This window comes from Perognathus longimembris, chromosome 19 (assembly GCF_023159225.1).
Source record: "Perognathus longimembris pacificus isolate PPM17 chromosome 19, ASM2315922v1, whole genome shotgun sequence".
Classification (NCBI taxonomy): Eukaryota; Metazoa; Chordata; class Mammalia; order Rodentia; family Heteromyidae; genus Perognathus; species Perognathus longimembris.
The window spans coordinates 41,101,529-41,116,592 of NC_063179.1; the positions used below are offsets into that span (position 1 = coordinate 41,101,529).

Here is a 15,064-nt window from a genome sequence, read left to right on the forward strand (position 1 = left end):
TAACCCCTCTGTCCATCACTTTGACAGTAACTTAATTAATAAAAATAAAATGGCCAAATCATTTAGAGCCAGAAGAACCTTATTACCAAAAGATAATTAATCTTAGGCAACAACTATTAAAAGCATTCTGCTAGGTAAATCATAGATGGAAGGGACAGTCCTATGGTTTATGTTAGTATTGACAAGTAAAACTAAATGATAAATAATTCAAATAATGTGTCTTTTAAAGTTAAGTCACTAAGTTACAATTACTTACAATTCTTAGAATAAACATTTTTCCTAGAATAATTTCTTTCAACAAAATCAAATAATGCTATATATACATCATTTTCTCTTTATGTCTATTTGAATAATACAATCTGAAAGGAAGCTATTTCTTCATTGTCTAAGGCACCTTTATTCTTAGTCATTTTGCACATTTATGTTCATTAGAGGTTTTGGGGGAGGGTGGGTGAAAGGGATTTTTTTGTGTTTTGATGGTACTGGGATTGGAAGTTAGGGACTTAAAATTGCTAGGCAAGCTCTCTTCCTTTTTCTGTTACTTTTCAAGAAGCGCTTTTTGCCAGGCGCTAACCTTGAGCCTTGACCATCCTAATTACACAGCTGCCTAGTAGCTGAGCTTAGAGATGTATGTCACTATTCCCAGCTGTTCTTTGAGAAAGGAACTTGTTAACTTTTAGCTCAGGCTGGCTCAATCTTTAGTCCTTCTGTCTCAGCCTCCCAAGTAGCAGGGATTACAGGTCATAGCTCCTAACTTCATTTGTTCTGTTTTCAGATAGGGTCTCACAGTACTTGGCATTCTACCATTGCTAGCTTATTGACTAGTTCTACAGTAGTAATGGGCAAGTGTATGTGAAGTTAAAAAAAATTATGTTTCTTCATGTCTACTTTAAGAAATTTTGTACTTGTAAAAGATGAGACAGTTTAGTTTGCAAATGAATTATGTTGTAGTAACATTGAGTAGTTTGCCATTTTTTGCATTTAGCAGTCAGGAAAGAAACAGCACAGTAAGGATAAAATAAAATTAACTTAGGATAAAAGTGTATTTTCCTATTTAATTTAAATGTATAGGTATCTCAGTTATCAGGAACCTAAGCTCTCTGTCATTCTCATGGGATATGTTTTTCCTTGCTTGCTTACCTGCAAGTCTTGGATATAAATGACAGGTTTGGGGGGAGTTTTCTGTTTTTTGTTTTTTGTTGTTTTTTGTTTTGTTTTGTTTTGTTTTGCCAGTCCTGGGCCTTGGACTCAGGGCCTGAGCACTGTCCCTGGCTTCTTTTTTGCTCAAGGCTAGCACTCTGCCACTTGAACCACAGCGCCACTTCTGGCCATTTTTCTATATATGTGGTGCTGGGGAATCGAACCCAGGGCTTCATGTATATGAGGCAAGCAGTCTTGCCACTAGGCCATATTCCCAGCCTTAAATGACAGGTTTTTGCATATGTGTTTGTTCTGTTACAGCAGCAGTACTCTATCATGTTTGCTTTTGAAGTATCTAAGTAGAACATTGCAGCTGTGGAAGGGATGGGTGTGGTTTGGTTGCTTCCTGGGTAGTTTCTCATTACTACTGATAACACATTTCAGGTAGATGGTTAGATGCCATTGAATTGTACACTAAAATGGCAAATTTACTACAACTAAAAGAGAAAAAATAGCCAGATGCTACTTGAAGTTCCTGAGATCTTGGTTCAATAACCAGTTGATGCAGGAAAGTCCAAGAGACTCTCATACTCAAGTGGTAGAGCACTCACCTTGAGCAAAAACTGAGAGCCAGGGAGGTGCATATAGTAGGTGCCAGTGGCTCACCCCTGTAACCCTACCCTCCAGGATGCTGAGATAGGAGAGCCATAGGTAGAAGCCAGGCTGGGTGCAAAAGCCTATGAGACTATTTTCAGTAATTTACCAAAAAAAGCTAAGTAGTGCTGTGGCTCAAGTGGTAGAGTACTACTAGCCTTAAGCAAAAATACTGACGGACAGTGCTCGGCCGTGAGTTCAAGCCACAAGATCAGAACAAAAAAAGAAAGAAAGGTATACTATTGCTCCTTTGACTGTATTGCTCAGCAAAACCATTAACTCCGTGTTAATCATAGATCTTTTGCTGAGTGTTCTGTGGTACTTCCCATTTGGAATTTGACAGGTTTTATCTCTGACACATAGTATAAATTTGTTTCTCTTTTCTGGGATACTATAATTCAAATTTTCAAATGATTTTTATTTCTTCTACAGAGAGTATGGCCTGCTTCTCAGAGAGATGTGTTATATCTTTCTGCTATTAGAAAGATCGCAGCCAAGACTGAAAATGATCCTGAAACTTGGATAGTTTGTAATTTTTCTGTGGATCATGATAGTGCTCCTGTAAGTACAACATAAGAACATGTATAATTATACACTCACTGCAGAGCTAAGTACACAGTGCAGGGCAGAAGAAATTAATGGATATACACACACACACAGGCACACTTGATTGGATAATGCATTTTACATTTTGTTTTATGTTAGAGTGACTGGACCAGCAGCTGTCAGCCATGACCATCCCACTAGGGCTGTTTCCTTTCCTCTTGAGTTTGGAAAAATTGAGTCAAGTTGGTAGTTTTCATAGGCTATTACCCACATTTATCTCTAAGTGGTTGTCAACTATTGCAAACCTTCTATGGTGTTTCTTTCTTTAACTCCATTTACTACTTAAGAGGAGGGTAAATCCTGTATCATAGAAGTTTGGCATGTATTACTGCTAAGAGTAGACCAGCAAATTACAACATACTGAATGTTTATCGTATTGGTGCTTTTTGTTTGTTTTGTTTGACAGCTGAACAATCGATGTGTACGTGCCAAAATAAACATTGCTATGATTTGTCAAACCTTGGTAAGCCCACCAGAGGGAAACCAGGAGATAAGCAGGGACAATATTCTATGCAAGATTACATATGTAGCTAATGGTATGTATTCTTATGTGTTTTCCAATTGGTATGTGAAGGTTCTTGATTGTAATTACATTGTAACCATCAGTTTAGATAAATGCCATTTTTAGTTCTGGTCTTTTAGAGTACTGATTTTTTTTGGGGGGGGTGCGGGGGGGGTGATGGTTGTGAGGGTTGAATTTAGGGTCTGGGTGCTGTCCCTGATCTTTTCTGCTCAAGGCTAGTGCTCTACCACTTTGAGCCAAAGCTCCACTTGCGGTTTTTAGGTGGTTAATTGGAGAGCCTCACAGCCTTTGCTGCCCAAGTTGGCTTTGTACTGTGGTCCTCAGATCTGTTTCCTGGGCAGCTAGGATTACAGGTGTGAGCCATCAAGCACCTGGCTTAAAGTACTAATTTTTTGTTTGGAGAGATACTTGTAAGAATTATCTGGAAGACTGAAAATCTACTTGCCTGAATTTAATTTTTAAAAAGTGGGTTTTATATATCCTTGCTTTAAAAATAAATTGTATTGGATTCGTTGCCTTACAGACATTAGGGTAGTAAGCAGTGGTAGCAAACAGTAGGGAGAGAAATTTTCAGGTCTTTCTAATTTGGGGGGCTTTTAGTTTTCAAAATCTTTGCACATTAGTCTATTATCTGGTGGTCTAGTCTGATATTTACCTTACTCTGACACTTTCCATCATGTACTTAGGACTCCTCCCTACACCCATTTTGCACCTATAGTCCTCACAGTTTTTTTTCTAATAATTAAATATTTAAACCTTAGTCTTTATTGGGGCATGATGGTTAATATGGTGTTTTTTTAAAATAATTGTGCTTAAATAAGTTAGTATAGTAGAAGTTTGTGAATAAATACGGCCTAACCTAAAATGTTGCTGTATTAATATTTGATTAATTTATGGAAAACCAAGGGCACTTTAGAAAAGTATTAAATACTTTTTCATTTGCTATCTGGTTATACCTGATGGGTTAGTAATAAGTAATTATTAGTTGTTCCTTAAAGGACTTGTGGCATGGCTCTAGTGGAAGAATGATTTTTTTAGTGTGGATGAGGCCCTGAATTCCATTCCTAGTACACCCAAAAAAAAGTTTGGACTTAACGAGATACTAGCCATATTTTAACATAAAGACCTTTTTAAGGTAAAGTAGTAAATTAAGTGCTTTTCATGAATATAGACAAATTTTCCTATGAATCAATTGTTCTTTGTCTTGCAGTGAACCCCGGAGGATGGGCACCAGCCTCAGTGTTAAGGGCAGTGGCAAAGCGAGAGTATCCAAAATTTCTCAAGCGGTTTACTTCTTTTGTCCAAGAGAAAACTACAGGAAAACCTATTTTGTTTTAGTATTAAGAGGTACTGGAACATGGCTTAGCCTACTTGCACTCATGTGACAATGCTGGTGGTAACATTTCTGTAGTCCTGGAAAGGAGGTTATGCAAAGTGTTATGAGACTTTCCCATAGAGAGGAGTGTCGTTTGTAGCTTTTAAAACAATTGTTTCCTTGTATTTCTTCTGCTAACACTTAAAGGATTGTCAATATCACAGAACTGTAGAACTTTCTAAGTGCAAATTCCCTGTATCTTTCACCTTTCTCAAAAGCTGCCGTTATTTTTGGTGTTTATTCTTCCCTACTTGACCTATTTTTGGCTATTACAAAATATATGTTTACATATATATTACTATATGCACAACACACATACACATAATACTGTTCATGATATGATGTTACATATTCGTAATCCAAGCACTTGGGAAGCTAAGGCAAGATGGTTACAATTTTGAGGCCAACCTAGCTATATAATGAGTTCAGGGCCTTACTCTAGATTACAAGTCTCTGTTCCCCCCCCCCCCCAAAAAAAATGTTCATTCTATATTTACTCCCTTTTAGCTTTTCTTTTCTTTTTTTTTTAATTTTTATTTTATTTTTTTGCCAGTCTTGGGCCTTGAACTCAGGGCCTGAGCACTGTCCCTGGCTTCTTTTTTGCTCAAGGCTAGCACTCTACCACTTGAGCCACAGTGCCACTTCTGGCCTTTTGTATATATGTAGTGCTGAGGAATCGAACCCAGGGCTTCATGTATAGGAAGCAAGCACTCTTGCCACTACGCCATATTCCCAAGCCCTCCTTTTTAGCTTTTTTTTTTTTTTAACAAAAATCTTCATTTTTCCTCAGATTCCTCTTAACATCTGGAATGTATACTAAACTTATTGAATCCCATAATGTCTAGGCTATTTATATATTTTTACTATAAAATACTGATGTCTGGAGCATCTTTATATAAGAAACCTACAGTTCCTCCCCCATTTTTGTGGATTGGGGGCAGTTTTAACTTAGAACTTCATGGGTTTTAACTTAGAACTTCATGCTTGCTAAGCAGGTGCTTTGCCAGTTGAGCCAAATCCCCAGCACTCGGCTTTGATTTGGTTTTCAGATAGGGTCTTTTGCTTTTGCCGACACCACAATCTTCAATCACAATCCTCCTACTGTTTCCCAAGTAACTGGAACTACCACACCTGGCTTGTTTGTTTGTAAATAAGATTTTAGTAACTTGCTTGCTTGGGCTAGCCTGAAATGGCGAATCTCTATTCTCTGCTTTCCACTCAGATTACAGGTATGAGCCCCACATCTGGTACTGAATCATTACTATTTATTTAACAAAAGTCCAGAAAACTCTATTAAAATGAAAGAAACTCGTTATGGCATTTAGATGTTATCCCAGCTACAACAGGAGGTGAAACAGGCAAATTGTCCACATGTGCACCCAGCAAGAAACAGGTCTTTTCAAAAATGAGCAGCATTAAAAAGGGTTGGGGGTATAGCTCAGCAGTAACATGCCCACACAAAGCCCTGAGTTCAGATGCCAGTATCACCAAAAAAGAAGTAAACATACCTATGTGTATGTGCGCATATATATGTATGTGTATACATATATATGTATATACATATATATATATGTTCTCGAGGTAGTTTTGTGATTTTTCTTGAGTAGATTTTAGTCCATTTGTTTTCTGATGTTTTTTTTCTTATGATGGTACTATTTTTTGAACTTGGGGCCTCTCTTGCTAGACAATCATTCTACTACTTGTTTTACTTCAGGTTATTATTTTTACATAAAACTTTGCATTTTTGCCTAGGACTAGCCTCAGACTACAATTTCCTATGCCACCTATCTAGCTGTGATTATAGATATGTACCACTGCACCTGACTTTTTGTTGTTGCCGTTTTGTTGTTATTGAGAGGGGACTAACTTTTTCTCTGGGCTAGCCTCAAACCACCATCCTCCCAGTCTCCACCTCCCTAGCTGTGATTAGAGATGTGAGTCACCATACTCACCTCCAATAAATCTGATTTCTTTTTTTCTTTTTCATCGTCGTTTTTTTTTTTTCCCCCCCAGTCCTGGGGCTTGAACTCGGGGCCTGAGCACTGTCCCTGAGCTTCTTTTGCTCAAGGCTAGCACTCTACCACTTAAGCCACAGCGCCACTTCTGGCTTTTTCTTTTTATGTGGTACTGAGGAATCGAACCCAGGGCTTCATACATGCTAGGCAAACAGTCTACCACTAAGCTACCTTCCCTTGTTTGTTCTAATTATGTTTGTAGTATATCTTTCTTTTAAATCACAGAAATTAAGTTGTTGTCAGTACTAGCATAAGAGACATTGTATTCATCATTTAAATATTAGTTTGCCCCAGGAAAAATGTTAGCTGAAAATGTTTAGTAGGTTCTAGTTTTATTAACTGAATGATTAGTGTTAGCTTTTGTGGTCGAGGCTCTACCACTTAAGGCACAGCTCCACTTCTGGTTTGTTTTGATAGTTAATTGCCATGAGAGTTTCACAGGCTTTCCAATTCCAACTGGCTTTGAACTTGAGTAGCTAGGACTACAGACAAGAAACACTAGTGCTTGGCTGGGATTCTTTTTTTTAGTATTAAGTGTGCTGCATAAGTGTTTTGACTGTCTTTAAAATAACGTACCATTTGAAATAAACACAGTAGGAGTGATAGTGTTTGCTTCTAGAATGTTGGATTGTTTTAGCAGTGTGTATATGCTCACTTGTGTGCATGCATATGCATTTTTTTCTGTAGGCATAGAAGGGAAGGAGATGAAATATGTTCACAAGACATCTCTAGAAGCTAACCACCAGTGGCTCACACTTTATCCTACTTAGACTCTATGTCAAAAAGTAACTAGTGCAAAAACCACTTAGAAGCCTCAGTACTGAAGAAAAAAAATCATTCCAGGGAAAGGAAGATAGCATTGTTTTTACATACATGTGTTGGTATTTAAAAAAAATAGAACTGCAAAGGCCCGTTGGTTATTAGCTCTGGATTTTCTTATTCCAGATTAAAGTGCTTCCTGACAAAGATCCAAATTCAAACCTTTGTGTAGAAAAATCTTTGTGCCTAAAGTGGCTGTTTCCCCCAACAGTAACTAAGGAAAATACATGTTTGGAGTGAGTCTTGACATTGAGTCTGTAGGAAAGCTAACAATTTTGATGATGGAGAGTCACTTTTGGGGGATATAAGTTTAGAACCTCTTCTCCTGCTCTTTAGCTATCCTGTTCACAGTTGTGCTTACCACTTTAGCCACGTATCCAGCCCGACATTTTTCTGGTTAATTGGAGACAAGAGTCCTGTGGAGGGGCTGGGAATATGGCCTAGTGGCAAGAGTGCTCGCCTCATATACATGAAGCCCTGGGTTCGATTCCTCAGCACCACATATATACAAATGGCCAGAAGTGGCGCTGTGGCTCAAGTGGTAGAGTGGTAGCCTTGAGCAAAAAGAAGCCAGGGACAGTGCTCAGGCCCTGAGTTCAAGCCCCAGCACTTGGGGGGGTGGGGGGAGTCCTATGGACTTTTCTTAACTTATCTAATCAGGATCCTCCAGGTCTCTGTCTCTTAAGTAGTTAGGCTTACTAGAGGTGCGAGCCCCAGTGCCTAGAGACAGTAAGCTTTGATAGTTACTACATATATGTATCATTTTTAGGGGACTTTGCAAAGTTAGTAAGGCCAAAGACATTAAAAGCTTTCAGTTAATTTCTTAAATAAAATCCATCTCAGGCTGGGAATATGGCCTAGAGGCAAGAGTGCTTGCCTTGTATACATGAGGCCCTGGGTTCGATTCCCCAGCACCACATATACAGAAAATGGCCAGAAGTGGCGCCGTGGCTCAAGTGGCAGAGTGTTAGCCTTGAGCAAAAAGCAGCCAGGGACAGTGCTCAGGCCCTGAGTTCAAGCCCCAGGACTGGCAAAAAAAACATCTCATAACTTGAGTAAAAAAAAATTTTAATTCTTGAGAAATTGTATTATATAGTATAATTATTATTGAAGGCTAAGAAGGAGGAAATACCGGCTCTGGCGGTGAAAATCCTGCCACCTCTGGCTGATGTCCTCTTGGCTTACTATATATAGTGCTTTATCATCTTCAGGGTTTGTTTTTTCTTCTTCTAACTTAGAAAAGATTCCAATCTTGCATTCCTTATTAAGGAAATAAAAGTGTCAAATATGTAAAGTTAATAATTTTATATCACAAAACTAAAAATCCTTCAAAGATAAATTTTAATAAGAGATTCTTTGCTTTCCGTGACTTTGTTCACTGCACTGGATCTATTCTGGTAAGTGTTGCAATTGTTAGGAATATACTATTTAGGCTCTTACCTGTCATTTCCTTTGCTGCAGTGACTGGAACAAGGCTGTGTGACATTCCATGTTGGAGAAGAAAAGAGAAAACGGAATGCTCTAAGCTGGAACATAGGATCTACAGCCTTGTCTGCAGCTCCAGACCTTGGCTTTGTGTACAAAAAAAAAAGAAGAAATATTGCAACGGTAAAGCTGAACATCTAATGCTAGCTGTCTCCTGCTAGAGCTTCTCGCTCGGCATATAACTATAAATACATGTAATTTTACATGTATATGGCTCTATTTTTATTTGCTTGTTCCTAGAAGAGAAAAAAAAAATCAACTTTGAATCACAACTAGAAATCGATGCTTTAATTTTGGGGAACTTTTTCAGAGTTTTTAATTTACCGTGGTCCAGCCTAAGATCCTCAGTTGCATCAGATTGTGTGCATAAAAGAAGAGCACAACAATTGTGCCATCTGTGCGCCAGTATCCACATGGGATTCGTTCTTCAGGCCTGTAGTCAAATCTGTGTCCAAATCTTGTGACCTTTTTGCTTTGTATAATCATAGAATTCATTGCTGCTGATTTCTGTAATGGTTCACTTGGTCCTGTAAGTGTGTCTTAATAACTGAGGGTTGTCAATAACCTGTGTGTGCTTGCCTTCTCTGTAGTCTTACTCCCATGAAGAACTTCGGTTCTGATGGAGAAAGAGGAAAAAAGCTTTATCTCCCATATACCTTTATATTTATATTATACTTTTTAGTTGTATACTATATGCTACAGGTTTTTTTCAGTTTGGTTACAAACTCAGTTTGGTAATTCCTAAATTGCCTCTGCCTGCCTCCAGACAGAAACTCGTACAAATTCATAGGCATGGACGACTTTCTGGTAAAATGATCAAGATAAAATGAGTTCATACTTTCCTGAAATTTGTAAGAGAATATACGATATAACTTGGTAAAGCAAATCAGACTGTTTGACATTTGATTCGATACTTCTAGAATTTTGTAACACCTAGGCTTGCTAGTTTTTCGTAGTTGGGGCCAGTTTAAGAGATGGGTTCCAGGTAGATATTGAAGATCTGAGTGGTGTTCCCATTAGCCTTGATCAGAAACTTGAGCAGAGCAGCAAAAGATGCCACACAGTTCACACTGATAGTCCTTTCTTTAGTTGCTGTAAGAATATAACATGTAAAATATCCTTTTTAGTTGTGAAGCATGGAGTTGAGGCAAAGGATGGTACTTAATGAAATCTAATGACTGCCTACTTCAAAACCCTCATGGTGTTTACACACAAATGTATTTGTATAAATCAGGCATTTTGTAGAGGCTTTGCTGACTTGTTCTTCTCTTTAGAAACAGAAATGAGACCCATTTTGTAAAGCAGAAAGTCATGTCACATAAAACACATCCTGTATATAGTCTATATGTGGTAATGGAGTCTTAATGATAAATGCAAGGCGATAATTTCATGATGGGATTAGTCCGATCACTTTATATGCACAATCCTGGAAGTGAATTACTTGCATCAAATAGAGTGTATTTATTATTCTGTACAGAGAGAAAAATACCATATAAAACATGCTTACATGACATGCACGCAGTTTCATGCTCCATGGATCTTTCTATTTTTTAATTTACCTTTCCCTAAATGATGTGCATGGAATAATATGCCTTATTACAAAAAAAAAATGCTGTTCATAATTTGATTCCGTGGAAAAGTGCCTATATGGTAGTAATGTTAGAAAGGCAAATCAGAATATCAACAGTCACTACATCACCAGTTCACATTTTATAGTGTGACTTCAAAAGAAAAGTTTATACCTCAAATATGTATTTTATTTTACAATCAGCTAGGATGGAAAAATGGGAGGGCTTGGGGGGTGGGGAGGGAGATTGATTCACATAGGCACTGATGAGAGTTGAGAGAAATTCTCAATGCCCACTATTAAAAATGTTTGCCATGGGGCTGGGCATGTGGCCTAGTGGTAGAGCGCTTGCCTAACATGCATGAAGCCCTGGCTTCAATTCCTCAGCACCACATACACAGAAAAAGTCAAAGTGGCGCTGTGGCTCAAGTGGTAGAGCAAAAGGAAGCCAGGGATAGTGCTCAGGCCCTGAGTTCAAGCCCCAGGGACTGGCCAAAAAAGAAAGGTTTGCCGTTTCTGGCAGCTATCATGAACACAAAGTAACATGCATAATTGGATGGCTTTATTTTACAAAGGTATAGAAAGTTTACAAAACAGTATCTAAATTATCATTAGCTGCATTTGTACTACCACGATATACTTTTGCAATTCTGTAAATAAAATTACACTAAATATTTATATAAAAAAAGAAAGACAAGAAACGATGCATCTTACCTTTAGATAACTATACTGTTACTTCATCAGAGTTAATTCTGCCCAATCAGTCTTAGAAATAAGTCCGGGAATATGGAAAAGGAAGTCAAATTTAGAGAAGTCCTGGCCTTTTAGACCACCTGGAATGTTTCCCATGTGGCGGATTCCTGGGATAATTCTCTTCCCTCAAGCCAAAACAAAAAACAGAAATTACCCCCTCTGCTCCCTTCCCCCCCCCCCCCCCCCCGTGACTCTTACACTGTATGAGTTAGACACCTAAACAATAGTGGTGGGGTGGGGCTCGTGCCCCGAGTAGCATGAGACAGCACAGACCCTGGTTTGGGGTGCAGAGGTTCCTCGCCGCGCTTGGCCGCAGTGCGTGTCCCTCGAGTGGGAGGGGAGGAGGGGAGGGCAGAGGGGGGCTCCGGTGTGGGTCTTGCGGCGAGTCGGCGCCCCGTTGTCACTGCGGTGCTGTCGCTGCTCGCTGGCGGGGCTGAGCTGATTCTCTTGTGGAATTGTGCTGGTTATTTTTAAGCTTATCAGTGGTTTGTCCAGTTACACACGTCACCAGTATTTAGTCAGGTTGTACAGACGATATTCTTGGATTCTTGTCATTGTTCATCTACAGACTCAAAATATAATCATTTTAAGTACCTTCAGAGTGTGTAGAGTGTAAACTATAATAGCTTTATGATTCTGATGATGTTTTTTAAAAATAAAGTTGAATCTTCCATGTTACAATCAAAGTTTAAAAAACAGTATTTAAAAGTGGAAAAGTATTAAAATATTATGGACAAATGTGCTTGCTTGATTTCTTTTTCCTCACCCCAGTTGCTGCCCTGATAATCCTTGAGGAGTTTCCAAAGCTTCCTTGTACTTTAAAGTTGATTGTTCTTTGATCTGTAGCTGTGACACACACACACCCAAGGGATCAAAAAACAGCTTGTGAGTCGCAACCTCTTTAAGAACAGGATGGCATATAGCATATGATAAGGGCACATTTTTTGTCTTACATGTATTTTGTATATGTGTATATATGCTTGGTTAAAATTCAACAGCAATATGGATCTTGTTCAATAACGACTTCAGATGGCTAGAGATTGAAGCCATGTTCACCTGGGCATTTCTAAAATGGAGGCGCGGTCGCAGCAAGTCAGCTGTGTGCACTTAGCCAGAAATAAGACCTTCTTTAATAATACAGAGAATTGAAGACCTCGAGCAGCCATCCGCTGGGAAGTGAGAATTTGCAGTTCGCTCACTGAGATTCCACCAGTTTTACTGAAGGACCCAGAATCTCTTTCCTAGGTTCAGAGGCACATATAACAAAAGCCAGCTACTGAGTCTCAGGTCTGGAGAGAGGAAATAGCGTATGATCCTCCTGTGCACACTTCGCAAAAGCAGTTTTGACTGAAGTTTTTTTTTCCCCTTGGGTCAAGTTGTACCAGCAATTTGAAGTTGGGTCACTTTTATATTGTGAAGGTGATGAACAGGAGAGTTACAGTTACATAAGTAGGTAGCGAATACATTTCTTTTTAAACATCATTACCCCTCCCTCATTTTCTCCCACTTAGCCCTTTCCTCCCCCCCAGTTGTATAGGTCATTTACAACTGTGTCAAGTGAGTATCATTGTTGCACTAGTTTATCCTTCCTCCTGTTTTATACCCTTTCCCTTCCACGGATCGCAGAAACATACACAAGACAAAGGGTACAGAAAACTAAACCACATGCGGGACATAATCTCGTTTCCAATCCTTGGAGTTCATATCGATACACTTCAATATGGTCCTATGCACTTAGCAGTTGGGCTGAGTATGGTAGACATTGTAGTTATTACAAATGGAAACCATGCAACCCACTTTTCTTTGGGCCTAACTTGGTGCTTAATTTTTTTTTCCAAGTCTTTTATTTCCTTACAAATGGGGCAGTGTCATTCTTTGTGATGGAAGCTAGAATTCCATTGTGTACATGTACCACATCTAGTGAGGGGCAGCTATGGTAAATACCACAATGAACATGGTTGTGCTGGTGTCTAGTGTGGCCTTGTTTGTGGTCATTTGGGTAAATGCCAGGAGTGGCTCTGCTGGGTCCTAGGGGAGCTCTATGTTTAGTCTTTTGAGAAGTCTCCATGCTGCTTTCCAGAGCGGCTGGGCAGGCGTACACTCCCACCACCAGTGTAGTAGATTGCCTTTTGGCCTCATCCCCACCAGCATGTTTTATTTCCTGATAATTATCATTCTAACTGGGATATGGTGGAATATCAATGCTGTTTTGATTTGCATTCTATTGGCCATTCTTATTTCCTCTTCAGAGAAGTCTCAGAGTCTTTGGTGGTGGTTGCTTTAGGGATTTGGGGAGGAGGGGGATTTAACTTTTTGAGCTCTAGGGATATCTTAGAGATGTGGCCTTTGTATGGCCAGGGAAGAGCTCCCAATCCACGGGTGAATTTATCTTGCTGGCTATACCCTTTGCCATGCAGAAGCTCTGCAGTTTAATGCAATCCCATTTATCCAACCTTTCTTTGTTGTTGTTGTTGTTTTTGCCAGTCCTGGGCCTTGGACTCAGGGCCTGAGCACTGTCCCTGGCTTCTTGCTCAAGGCTAGCACTCTGCCACTTGAGCCACAGCGCCACTTCTGGCCGTTTTCTGTATATGTGGTGCTGGGGAATCGAACCCAGGGCCTCATGTATACGAGGCAAGCTCTCTTGCCACTAGGCCATATCCCCAGCCCTGATTTGTTGTTTTTGATGGCGCGTTTTAGGGTGTTGTTTCTTCCGTTGTTTGTATTTGATTTCAACAGGACTCATTTTCATATATCCTGCCTAAATTTCTGTGAACCTTCCACAAATGTAAAAGTTAAGTCCATTTGACCTTTTTCTTCCCTTCCATAGAATTCTGTAATACAGTTACCAAGCAGTTTTGTGAGGTTCTGGTTGGGATGCCCCTGCGGGAATTCCTGACGTCCCCCCACTCTGTGAGGTAATGGTCATGTTGGCAGAATCACCCACCATCTAGGTCATAGATGAGAAAATAGGCTGTTTGAATACTCAGTCTGTTTTCTACCTAGTTAATGGCTATGGCCTTAGTATCTAGAATATAGTCAGTGAGCTAGTAAGGGTATGAATTTAACCCTACCGTTCAATATCACCGTCACAGAATCCCACCTGATGGAGGTTTGTCAATGAAAGACGAGAGAGTTGTAAAACACCTTCACAAACAAGCCCATGGAGGGAGGCTATTTTAAATCGGAACCCATGGCAAGTTCTAACATAGTGACTTCTGTTTTGCGAGCCACCTGCTACAGAATGACCTCTACTGGAGACGTGACTGAAAGCTTTGGGGTTACCCCAGTTTCTTAAAAGGAGCAAGAAATCTATGGCCAGCAGCTGGACCCAAGCTTTAGTAAATGTCCAAGCTGTTTTACTTAGATAGCAGTAATTCTGAAACAGTTACAAGAGTCAATATTTTTGTATTTTTTGTGATGCTGGAGTTTAAGTCCAAAGCCTTATTCAGGCTAGGCAAGGACTCTTCTGCAGTACTTAGCACCTTACTGTGTGCCATGCAGTCTTCGAGGACGAGTGATGAAGTACCTGACCATTGTTTTTGTAAGCTTCTTAGGAACGTGTCCACATTAAAAGGAAATGGGCTTTGAAACCAAGAGCATTTGAATAAGGTACATGAGACGCGTCTAACCCACATTTGAGATACATCAAGGTGTTTTCCTGGATTCTGGAGTATAAAAGGTGAATAGAAAATGGGTTATTGCTGTGTTTTAACGAGTTCACCAACTTCTGTGCACCATAATAGCATCAAGCAGTCATTTTGCTAGTGCTGGGTTGACTGCAGGCCTCACACTTGCTAAGCTCTGACAAACAGGCGTCCGCCCCCCCCCCCCCGGGCCCTAGTGACAACTGTTGTTTATGGGCAGTGATACTGGCTTTTCTTCCATTCCTGATACATTTTGTTACTTGTAAGTCACTTTCCATGTTCCTGATTACTGTATGAATATTCAACAAGGAGAATGGGAAGGAAGATAGGTCTGGCTTTTCTCACCTAAACATGTTTGATCTCGGACAAGTCTATTGTAATCTCTAATACAAAGCCATTTCCTGGGGCTACATCATGAATTTTGGGAAGAGCATAACGTAATTGTGTGTGTGCATGTGCGCACGCACGCGTGCATTTGCCAGT

General features: G+C 39.7%; 1 protein-coding gene across 2 annotated transcripts in view; it reads left to right on the forward strand.

Annotated features, from left to right (window-relative positions):
* The window catches only part of Cert1 (ceramide transporter 1), a 79,019-nt gene extending 68,388 nt beyond the window's left edge, over window positions 1-10,631 (forward strand). For both annotated transcript variants that reach the window (XM_048368284.1, XM_048368285.1), the window contains 4 exons: window positions 2,227-2,355; window positions 2,807-2,936; window positions 4,134-4,270; window positions 8,594-10,631. In XM_048368284.1, coding sequence (XP_048224241.1) covers window positions 2,227-2,355; window positions 2,807-2,936; window positions 4,134-4,261 — 387 coding nt within the window. In that variant the 3' untranslated portion in view covers window positions 4,262-4,270; window positions 8,594-10,631. The remainder of the gene's footprint in view (window positions 1-2,226; window positions 2,356-2,806; window positions 2,937-4,133; window positions 4,271-8,593) is intronic.
* Window positions 10,632-15,064: the final 4,433 nt, after the last annotated feature.